General features: G+C 42.0%; 1 protein-coding gene across 1 annotated transcript in view; it reads right to left on the bottom strand.

Moving 5' to 3' along the window:
* The window catches only part of fbn1 (fibrillin 1), a gene marked incomplete at its 5' end in the record, with an annotated part of 169,565 nt that overhangs the window by 53,099 nt on the left and 103,966 nt on the right, over positions 1 to 12,500 (bottom strand). Inside the window, 4 exon segments of the mRNA XM_084337094.1 lie at positions 203 to 328; positions 1,519 to 1,644; positions 4,590 to 4,712; positions 4,832 to 4,957. Of these exon segments, the coding sequence (XP_084193220.1) occupies positions 203 to 328; positions 1,519 to 1,644; positions 4,590 to 4,712; positions 4,832 to 4,957 (501 nt within the window).

Consider the following 12,500-nt stretch of genomic DNA (forward strand, 5'->3'; position numbering starts at 1 on the left):
TGTGTGTGTGTGTGTGTGTGTGTGTGTGTGTGTGTGTGTGTGTGTGTGTGTGTGTGTGTGTGTGTGTGTGTGTGTGTGTGTGTGTGTGTGTGTGTGTGTGTGTGTGTGTGTGTGTGTGTGTGTGTGTGTGTGTGTGTGTGTGTGTGTGTGTGTGTGTGTGTGTGTGTGTGTGTGTGTGTGTGTGTGTGTGTGTGTGTGTTACCTGTACAGCCAGTGGTTCCCTTGCGTACAGAGTATCCCACCTCACAGTGGCAGATGAAAGAGCCCTTAGAGTTCTCACAGTTACCACTCAGACAGATGTTGGGGTTCAGCTCACACTCATCCACATCTATATAGAGACAGAGAGAGAGAGAGGGAGAGAGACAGTTAATTATGTTCATATCAAATCGAAAGTAGCACATCTGGCTGCAGATGTTTTGATTTATATTGTTTATATTGTCCCTGTATGAACACTGATGTTGATGACTTGTGAATTCTTATTTGATTGTAAATAGTTTTTTTGTTTTTATGTCTGCTACCTTTTTATGTCTGCAACAATTAATTGCGCTGCAGCATGTCTTGGCCAGGACTCTCTTGTAAAAGAGATTTTTAATCTCAATGAGACTTTTTTCCTGGTTAAATAAAGGTTAAAGTGTGCATGTGCAAGCATGTGTGTACTATATGTGTGTGTATGCGTGTTGGACAGAGTGAGAGGCCCGTCAGGATCTTGTTGTCTCACTCACCAGAACCAGACTTCTAAAATGTCACACATTCCTCCTCTCTCATCAACAATATCCCCTCCCCTCTCTCTAGTCAAGTCAAGTCAGATTGATCTATACAGTATAGCCCCAAATCACATTACATGTCTCATGTGCTTCACAAAGGTAACACCCCCTGGCTTAACCCCCAGAGAAGATAAGGGGAAAACTCCCACAGAAAAAAGGGATGAAACCTTAGATGGGCAATTCAATGAGAATTCTCTCTCTCTCTCTCTCTCTCTCTCTCTCTCTCTCTCTCTCTCTCTCTCTCTCTCTCTCTCTCTCTCTCTCTCTCTCTCTCTCTCTCACATCTAAATCATGAAGTTCTTCCACATGACTCATATGTTGGATAACCTTTTAGATAATCACTTCATCCTTAAATCACTTAAAACTGACATGTATTGTTTCAGGGGTGATGGAGATTGAGTGAATTCGCTATGGGTGGGTGAAAATATCGGTACAGCAAGGGACGTTATTGTGATACTTTCCCCCACAGTATTACATGTGTATATATATTTACAATAAAATAAGTATCGGGATATTTTTCACAGTACTTCATCCATTTCATTAGTGACCGTACAATAGAATGTGAACCTTGAAGGAGGGAATTCAATTACAAACCGTAATCTCTTTATTCAGATACTAGATACTATACTACATATTCTATACAATTGTACATAATAAAGTCCATTTCTATTTGTGTAACGCACATGTTGTGATCATATGTGTTGTATAGGCAGATTGTAGACCTGCTGCAGTGTTTAAGTGAGAGGTCCGTTACCCAGGCAGGTCTTCATATCCTCAGAGGACATGAAGCCGTCGAAGCAGAGGCACTGGAACGTTCCTGGGGTGTTGGTGCACTGGCCTCCGGCACAGATGTCTGGGTTCTCCTCACACTCATCAATGTCTGGGTTTGGGAGTGGTTGACATTGACACATAACAAAGTTAGCAGCGAAATACGTAACCCTTGATTAATACCCTTGATTCAATTAGTATTATTTTGAATTGGCCTCACCCACAACAATCGAATGCAATCTAATGCAGGCGCTCCAGTGATGTGATCAAAACAGAACAGAACAGAACAGAACAGAACATAGCAGAGTAGAGTAGAGTAGAGCAGAGCAGAGCAGAACAGAGCAGAACAGAGTAAAGCAGAGCAGAGTAGAACAGAGCAGAGCAGAACACAGTAGAGTAGAGTAGAGCAGAGCAGAACAGAGTAGAGTAGAGCAGAGCAGAACAGAGTAGAGTAGAGCAGAGCAGAACAGAGTAGATTAGAGCAGAGTAGAGCAGAACAGAGTAGAGTAGAGCAGAACAGAGTAGAGTAGAGCAGAGCAGAGCAGAACAGAGCAGAGCAGAGCAGAGCAGAGCAGAGCAGAACATAGTAGAGTAGAGCAGAGCAGAGCAGAGCAGAACAGAGCAGAACAGAGTAGAGCAGAACAGAGTAGAGTAGAGCAGAGCAGAGCAGAGCAGAGCAGAACAGAGCAGAGCAGAACAGAGTAGAGTAGAGTAGAGCAGAACATAGTAGAGTAGAGCAGAGCAGAGCAGAGCAGAACAGAGCAGAACAGAGTAGAGCAGAACAGAGTAGAGTAGAGCAGAGCAGAGCAGAGCAGAGCAGAACAGAGCAGAGCAGAACAGAGTAGAGTAGAGTAGAGCAGAACAGAGCAGAGCAGAGCAGAACAGAGTAGAGTAGAGCAGAACAGAGTAGAGTAGAGCAGAACAGAGTAGAGTAGAGCAGAGCAGAACAGAGTAGAGTAGAGCAGAACAGAACAGAGCAGAGCAGAGTAGAGCAGAGCAGAACAGAGTTGAGTAGAGCAGAGCAGAACAGAGCAGAACAGAGCAGAACAGAGCAGATCAGAGCAGAACAGAGTAGAGTAGAGTAGAGCAGAGCAGAGTAGAGTAGAGCAGAGCAGAACAGAGTAGAGTAGAGCAGAGCAGAGCAGAGCAGAGCAGAGCAGAGTAGAGCAGAGCAGAACAGAGTAGAGTAGAGCAGAGCAGAGCAGAGTAGAGCAGAGTAGAGCAGAGCAGAACAGAGTAGAGTAGAGCAGAACAGAACAGAGCAGAACAGAGCAGAGCAGAGCAGAACAGAGTAGAGTAGAGCAGAACAGAGTAGAGTAGAGCAGAACAGAACAGAGCAGAGCAGAGTAGAGCAGAGCAGAACAGAGTAGAGTAGAGCAGAACAGAACAGAGCAGAACAGAGCAGAGCAGAGCAGAACAGAGTAGAGTAGAACAGAACAGAGCAGAACAGAACAGAACAGAACAGAGCAGAACAGAGCAGAGCAGAGCAGATCAGAACAGAACAGAACAGAGCAGAACAGAACAGAACAGAGCAGAACAGAGCAGAGCAGATCAGAGCAGAGTAGAGCAGAACAGAGTAGAGCAGAACAGAGTAGAACAGAACAGAGCAGAGCAGAGTAGAGCAGAACAGAGTAGAGTAGAGCAGAGCAGAACAGAGTAGAGCAGAACAGAGTAGAGCAGAACAGAGTAGAGTAGAGCAGAGCAGAACAGAGCAGAACAGAGTAGAGCAGAACAGAGTAGAGTAGAGCAGAACAGAGTAGAGCAGAACAGAGTAGAGCAGAACAGAGTAGAGTAGAGCAGAGCAGAACAGAGCAGAGCAGAACAGAGTAGAGCAGAACAGAGCAGAACAGAGTAGAGCAGAGTAGAGCAGAACAGAGCAGAGCAGAACAGAGTAGAGTAGAGTAGAGCAGAGCAGAACAGAGTAGAGTAGAGTAGAGCAGAGCAGAACAGAGTAGAGCCGAACAGAACAGAGCAGAGCAGAACAGAGCAGAACAGAACAGAGAAGAGCAGAACAGAGTAGAGCAGAGCAGAACAGAACAGAACAGAGCAGAGCAGAACAGAACAGAGCAGAGCAGAGCAGAGCAGAACAGAACAGAACAGAGAAGAGCAGAACAGAGCAGAACAGAACAGAGCAGACCAGAGCAGAACAGAGCAGAGCAGAGCAGAGCAGAGCAGAACAGAGCAGAACAGAACAGAACAGATAAGAGCAGAACAGAACAGAGCAGAACAGAACAGAGCAGAACAGAGCAGAACAGAACAGAGAAGAGCAGAACAGAACAGAGGGGAACAGAACAGAACATAACATAGAGGGGAGAACAGAACAGAACAGAACAGAACAGAACAGAGCAGAACAGAACAGAGCAGAACAGAGGGGAACAGAACAGAACATAACATAGAGGGGAGAACAGAACAGAACAGAACAGAACAGAACAGAACAGAACAGAACAGAACAGAACAGAACAGAACATAAAATAACGGAACGGAAGATAAAGGAACGGAATGGAACAGAACATAATAGAACACAAAAGAAGACGAGAACAGAAATAACAGAACAGAAGGTAAAGGAATAACTTGAACTTGAAGAATGGAACAGTAGGTTCATACCAGGACAGAGCAGAACTTCCTACTTGATTTGTGCAGCTGGCAACATGCAGTAAGTAAAGCATTACATGGAAGTAAATTAAGTGAATGAAGAATTATAATCTCTGGGTTTGAATCTCCACATTTCCTCTCAAGTATACATTTGTCTGTCTTCAGAATGGCTGTCTGTCTGATGAGATTTATCAGGTCCAGACAGTTAAGCTGAAAGTATGAGTCAGACAGACCGACAGACAGACAGACAGACAGTCAGTCAGTCAGTCAGTCAGTCAGTCAGTCAGTCAGTCAGTCAGTCAGTCAGTCAGTCAGTCAGTCAGTCAGTCAGTCAGTCAGTCAGTCAGTCAGTCAGTCAGAGACAGACAGACAGACAGACCGACAGCCAGCCAGCCAGACAGACAGACAGACAGACAGACAGACGGTCAGCAGATGACTAAGCCTATCTGTTACAGTAATACTGACCTGTGCAGCTCCTCAAATCAGGCATCAGAGCGTATCCACTGTGACAGCTGCACTCATAGTTGCCCTCAGAGTTGGTGCAGAACGTCTCACAGCCACCGTTCTCAATGGTACACTCATCAATGTCTATGAGAGAGGGAGGAAGCACACAAACAGAGTATGTACACAGACCTCACATTCCATGGATGATACCAAACATACATCTAAACAGTATTAATACCAGTAAGTAGAAAACCAGTATTTACCAACACAGTCCAGTCTGTCTTCTGTGGACTTGTAGCCAGTGTCACAGGTACACTGGTATCGGCCGACCATGTTGACACACTGGCCGTTCCTGCACAGCCTGTCACTCAGTTCACACTCGTTGATATCTGTGGAGGAATCCAATTAAAACAGTGATGAGACTCTTAAACACAGAATTAAAAACACCAAACGACCAGCTTGTAAAATGAATGTGAACTAGTTTCCACTATATATCATTTTGCTCTTTGTTTTGAGATTCATGTCTAGTCTGAGCTCAGTTGGAGAGGTTGTGAATGGGTGGTTCTCTGCATTTTATTGAAATACTAATGGCAAAAAGCCTACATGCATTATTTTCATCTCATATATTGAGACCTGCCTCAGCCTGTCCCAATCCATTTTTTTATCAAGTCTGACAATCCATAAACTGCGGTATTATAACTTCACAGGCTTGTCTATGTTTTAATCCTCCGAGCGAGAAACGCTGCCAGAACGGCCTCTCCATCAGTTAGTTTAGTTTGGAGGGACAACGTGAGGGACGTGGAGGCGTACTGCACCACTATGGAAAAGGAGAACAACAAAAGTATAAATCAGCAAAAGGTCAGTGCATGTAAATCAACCTGCACTGCTCAAATATCGCTGCTGAAACGTTTGTGTTTCTTTTTTTCTCTTTTGTTTTTCATCTGAATTTAAAGTTGACCTGGTGCCCCTGTGTGCTTGACATGATGCTGAGTAAGCGTCATCGTTCTCGGACACATGAAATCCATTCCCATTCAGAACCTTGTGTTCCTTTTTTTTGTATTTTATTTTTTTATTCTTTTTTAAAACAAACATATAAACAAACATGACAACACACGATAAGATATACAAGCATTAATTGTCAGGGCACATCCAATGAGATCACATTTTGGTTAGTTGTTTTATATAAGATATACCCATAATACCTGTTATCTAAAAAAAAAACCCTACATACATATGCTCAGCTCGAAACCCCCCCTCCCGGACCCCACCTTGAGAAGTACCTCCACTATCCCTCGCACCTAACCAGACACTACCATTATAAGCTAGCTTTTATTCTCTCCACCACTTCTAACCACATTGACATTTTGGATTCATTGAGACCCAGAATTCTTGCTGTAGATATTTCATGGTAAATTACATCGAGATATGTAAGAAACCAAACTTTACGGCACATTTTTTCCGGTTGAAACCAGCGTGATGCGATCAGCTTTTTGGCTACTGTGATACCCGATAAAACCAATCTCTTTAGCTGTGGATTCACTGCAAACTCAAAAACATCATTCAACAGCAATACCGAGGGGTGTACAGGTATACTCCAAGACACGAGTTTTGATATTTGTTGGGTCACATCTTTCCAGAATGCCTTAACTGGTGAGCAGTCCCAATACATGTGCATAAATGTCCCTTCGTCCCCATTTGTACATTGGGTGCATTTGGAATCTTGTTTGAGCCCCATTCGGCACAGTCTTATAGGAGTCAAGTATGTCCTGTGAATATAGTTAAGATTGATTTGTTGATGATCCGGGTTCCTTGATGTAAGTCGGACATTTGCCCAGGCTCCTTGCCAATCAAAGTCATTTTCCAGGTCTGGTATATCCCTCCTCCAGACAGAGTCAAGTTGGAGGGTTTCATACGAGGACGTTAGTAATTGATGATAAAATTCTGAAACAAAACCTCTCGATGTCTCTCTTGAGTAGAAGAATTTGTGGTATCTGTGGTGTTCAATTGGTCTGTCTAATGGAACACCGTGAGACTTCAAACATAGCTCTAACTGTTTGTGAAAAAGCCATGTGGACTTGGTGAGATTAAATTTTTTGCGTATTTCTTTATCACTACAAAAACCCTGTTTGTTAAAAATATCCCCTAATGAGTGTATGCCTTGCTTTTCCCATATAGGGAATCTTATAGGTCGTTTTCCAATTAAGAGAGCATTGTTATTGAATAAGGGAGTATGGTTGTGCCATTCTTGTGGGTTAGGATTTTTTTTTTGTGATTCACGCCATATCCGGATCGCATGAGTAATTATGGGGCCAAATTTTCGTTCACAGTGCTTGATTGGTAGTTTAGTGTGTGCTATGTCCTTCAGTCTATGTGGGGCTACTATGTTTTCTTCTATTTTCCTCCAAGATGCTAATGCTTGGGAGTCAAACCATGTTGTCAATGGACTTAATGAGTACGCCTTAAAATATAGGAAAAAATCTGGAAATGCCATGCCACCATCTGCTTTATTTCTCTGTGCGGTGGATCTTTTTATACGTGGTGGTTTGTTATTCCAAATAAATTTGTATGTGGAGGAGTGTAATCTTTTCCAGTAACCCTCTGGAGGGGGTAACGGTAGCATTGAACAGAAGAAGTTGATTTTAGGTAGTACATCCATCTTAACTATTGATATCCGTGCTTGTACTGTGTTCTTAAGTTTTGCCCATCTATCAAGGTCGTCTTTGATTTTGTTTTGGATTTTTGTGTAGTTGTGCTTCACCGTTTGTCTTATGGTAGGGAATATTTCCACTCCCAAGCATCTGAAATGTTTTACCATCGGTATCTGTCCTGGGAGGGTTGTATCTTTTTTTGCAGGGGTGTTAAGTGGAAGGAAAGCCGACTTCGGCCAATTTATCTTAAATCCCGATAGATCACCAAAGTCCTCAATCAACTTGAGCAGATGAGGCAATGTGGTGTTGGGGTTTTTCATGAACAATATTACATCGTCCGCATATAAACAAATTTTTTGTTGTGTGCCCTTGATTACGATAGGTTCTATGGATTGGGATTGTCTTATATATTGTGCTAACGGCTCTAATGATAGATTGAACAGACCGGGACTAAGAGGGCAACCTTGTCTGGCTGAGCGCGATACCGGAAAGATATCGGAGATGATTGTGCCTGTTATAATCATGGCCGATGGGTCTTTGTATAATACTTTAATCATATCGATGAATCCTTTTCCTAACCCCATCCTTTCTAGCACTGCCCACAGATACGACCATTCCAGCCTGTCAAAGGCCTTCATAGCATCCAGGGACAGTATCGCCTTAGGTATGGTATCCTCTTTGTCGGCATCAAGTACGTGCAGTATACGTCTTATGTTCTCAGTGATCAGGCGGCCTCCTATGAAGCCAGTTTGGTCCGGGTGAACTAAAGACGTCATATGCTTTTGTAATCTGATGGCTAATACCTTAGAGTACAGTTTGATATCTGTTCCGAGGAGGCTTACAGGTCTATAACTACCGCACTCGTTGGGGTCTTTGTCTTTTTTAAGGAGGACTGTTATGAGTGCAATATTGTCGGTTTTATGGAAGTTCCCCTCTTTGACTGAGTATAAGATCATATTTAGTAATAAGGGGCCAATTATGTCCCAACAAGAAAGGTACATTTCTGATGGGAAACCGTCTCTTCCTGGAGCCTTACCACTTTTCATTGCGGTTATGGCCATCTTGAGTTCCTCTAGTGTGATCGGTATTTCTAACTGTTTAGCGTCATCCTCTGAAAGTTTAGGGAGAATAATTTGATTAAGAAATGTGTCCATTTTGTTTTGATCGAAGGTCATTTCTGATTTATATAAATCGGAGTAGAATACTTTGAATGTATCGTTTATTTTTACCGGATCTGTTACAAGTACTTGTTGTGCTCTAATGGTAGTTATATCTGCAAATGTTGCATTAATTCTTAATCGCATGGCTAATAGGTGGCTGGGTTTGGAACCATGAGAGTACTGCTGTTGTCTTGTGCTGCGTATTTGTATTTCCGATTGTTGTCTGTATATGTCATTGATCTCTATTTTTAGTACGTTAACTTGATTTTCTAGTCGAGTTGAGTTGTTGTATTTCAGAGAATTAAATAACGTTGAGTAAAGCGTTTCCAGCTCATCCAGTTTTGTGTTTTGATTCTTGCGCATTTTGGAGGAAAAGCTATCCGTGAAGTCTTTGATCATTCCCTTTACCGACATCCATATTATTCTGGGGTCTTGCACCGAGTTTACATTCTCCCGTTGGAATACTATAAGAGCTTCTTTGAGTTGTGTAATGAATTCCTTGTTGTTAAGCAGCAACGAGTTAAATCGCCATCTTGGGGCTCGGGAGGATAGTATACCAAATGTACCTTTAAGGAGTAAATAACAGTGATCTGATAGTGCGTTGGGTATCATTTCCACTTCATAATTATCAAATAGTTTCTGTGATGCAAAGACATAATCTATTCTGGATAGTGTCTTATGTCTCGCAGATCGACAAGAGTACTTTCGGGTCGTGGGGTTAAGTAACCGCCATAAGTCCTTTACACCTGTAATCTTTGACCAATCCTTTAATGCCTTCGATGAATTCTTTTGTTCGCTGGAAAAGGCGAGGTAAGATTTGTCTATCCTTGGGTTCCAGATGGCATTAAAATCCGCTCCTATTATAAATGAGTAATCGGGAATGTCTAACATTGCATTGGTTAGTGTAGTGAAGAAATCTTCTTCGTACAAATTTGGGGCGTATACCGCTATCAACGCTATTTTCCTGTTCTTATGTTCAATCTTAGCTATAGTTATCCGACCTTCTACATCAGACCATACTCCCTTTAGTACAATATTCAACTTACGTTTAACGACTATTGCTACACCCCGAGTTCTCGTACCAATAGAGGAGTGACTGATATTATGGTATATGTTGTCCGCTAATTTACCTATGTCTTTCCCTAGAATGTGTGTTTCGCTTAGCAGAGCAATGTCCACATGTTCTTTTTTCATCAGTGTGAGCACGCTTTTGCGTTTAAGTTGGTTATTTATTCCCCCGGTGTTCCATATCATTATATTCAAACTAGCCATAGTCTATACATGTTGCATTGTAATTTTTGGTAATGCTTCTAGGGTGCGAGGCAATACTAGATATACATCCCACTAGTGAGGTCCCGTTGAGAGCCGAGCTTAAAAACATACATATATACAAATAAAAATCCCCTACCCTTCCCTCCCACCGAGAGTCGTACAGGATTGTGTTCCATGAACACAACCTTTGCGTATGACTCTCTCCCTTGCACCACCGGATATCCCAGAATGATCCAATTATCCTTAACATTCCTATGTATACCATAGGATCTAACACTCTAAATTCTACCATAAGTAGAATGTCGACTGTGGCTTGGCCACTTACCCGTAAAAAATAAATAAATAAAAATTTAAATGAGATAAACTAAAAATAAAGACCAAAAATAAGCTTCAATTGTCATGCCTTAATCACTTACATTTTATATGAACTTGTAATTTATAGTAATTTATAGTAACCCATGAATAATATGAAGGTATTGAACTGAAGAGAGAGCCTCAATAAATCAGAGAGAGCGGATGAAAAAGAAAGAGAAAAAAAAAACAAGTAAAAGGAAGAGAACATTAACTTAGATCTTAAAAGAGCATTGCTATGCTTAAACATCTAAAGTATTAATTGGAGAAGTAGTGAAATTATTTCCCATTAATAAAAAAACAATTTTTAAATACGTATATGCAGCATTTCCCCCGACCGGGGTGGGCGATGATCGTTGTGTAGAGTGATCTTTCAGCCGGCCGGCTATGATGGCTCTGTGGTTTGCCTCTAGATAGCTGTTGATTATTCCCCCGAGGGGCTTCTGGTAGAATGAATGACCACGTATTGCTGATATTCCAGAATGTTCCATATATCAAAGAATGCTTCGATGTTCTAGATTATTCCAATATGTCATTTTTACATTGTCTGAATGTTCCAGTATGTTCTGGAGTGTTCCAATCTTAAATCCAATATGTCCGCAATAATATACACGTCGGGGAAAGTATTCAAAAACTCTGAGCACGTAGGTCTCTCTGTCCCAAATCCTTGATTATTAAAGGTTGTACTATATGGTGACCTTGCATAACTGAGATTTAAAAGGCCATTTATACATTAATCTGCTCCTGTTCAGACAGGAATTTGGCTGCCTCTTCAGGCGATTTGAGGAGAAATTTTGCTCCTTGTTTGTCGACGGCGCGAAGTATTGCAGGGTATATTAGTAGGGGTCTGTATTTCCCCAGGTATAGTTGAGACATCACCGTCTTGAACTTGGCACGCAGTTCCACTACCTCACGACAATGATCTTCAAAGCAGTGTATTGGTACCTCCATGTGTTTCAGATTGCCTTTCATCCTGCGAATTCCACGCATAATCATTTCTTTTATTCTGACTTGGCGCAGTACAACTAATATCACTCTGGGCTTAGCGTTGCTGTCACTGGAGCGGGGTCCCAATCTGAAGCTCTCATCCACCTCCGGTATTTTAGGAAGGATTCCTGTTCCCAAGATTTTCTGTAATTCTGTGGCAAACTCTTCAGGGTTTTCACATCTCACTGATTCGTCCAGACCGACAATGCGAATATTCAGCCTGCGTTTTTGATATTCCATCTCGAATATTTTGGCTTTCTGTTCTTTATTGATTCGCGTGAGCTCCTCCGTTATTCCGCTGAGCTCCGTCTTGATTTCATTGTAGTTCCCCTTCATCTCGGCAGTTAGGTTAACTGTGTTAGCCTCTACTTCCTTGTAGATGTGAGTGAATTTGATTTCGTGGGCTTCCACTACTTTCTCCAGAGCCTCGGTGCGTTTATTCTGTGCTTCGGCGTCCGCTCTCAGCGCATCGATTTTGCCTTCAATAGATTCTTTAATAGCATCTACTTTTTGAGTTATTATCTTCTGTGATTCTGTGATCATTTCCTCCATTCTCTTCTCCATTGTCTTCCCCATTTCTTCCATTTTCCGGATGATATGTTCGGTGTCTGCGGAGGTCTTTGATGGGGTTGAACTTGAAGCGGCCTCTGTCGAGTCAATACTTTCTGCTGCCCGCTGTACGTATCCTGGGTCACGTAGCGGGATCTCTTCGACTAGTTTTTGGTCTTTCCCTAGGTTTTTCCTTGATGGCATCTCGATTCTTTTGGTCAGTATAGTTAGTTGATAGTCTCAGTTGATATATGCGTCAAGTTTTAAACGCATTAATGGTATATAATTATGATTTTAAAACGAAAAAAAAAATAACGGGTGAGCAGCTGTGTCACATGCGACCTACTCCATTCCACAGCTAAACCGGAAGCCAGAACCAGAACCTTGTGTTCCAAAGTGAAAATAGATTTTTTTTTAGCCCAAAAAAAATTACCGTTTGGAGATTCCAGGCTTTGATCTGACAGCAGCAATGTATTACTTGATATATTCAATTGGAAGTCTATACATGAAACTTGTGGGGGCACTGCCAAATCGGGGCGTGTTATTGTGTATTCAAGAATGTGCTGTTTCTCGTTGGACTTCACGGATAAGATACATTTCATGAATCAGACAAGGTTCCCTTCGATCCTCTCAGTGATTCGATTTAATGTAGTTTTTTTTAATAATAGCTTTATAAATGAGGGCCATCTCGGGATGAGTCTTGAATAATGTTTGCTTTTTATACCATTTTCTAGTAATAAAAGAAAATATATGGGCTGTGAGGGTAACAAGCGTGAGGTCATGGACTCAACATTTCACTGAGTCATGGCAATGAAATGCAGAGAACAATTTATAATCAGCTCAATATTGCAAACTAACCCTGGGAGTAGTGAGACTAAAGACTAGCGCTGTGAAAGCCAGACTCTTCTCCCGGCTGGTGTGACCCAATTGGATCATTCTCAGGCTCTTGCTTATAGCTAAGGGGC

This window comes from Notolepis coatsorum (assembly GCF_963971535.1).
Source record: "Notolepis coatsorum genome assembly, chromosome: 20".
NCBI lineage: Eukaryota > Metazoa > Chordata > Actinopteri > Aulopiformes > Paralepididae > Notolepis > Notolepis coatsorum.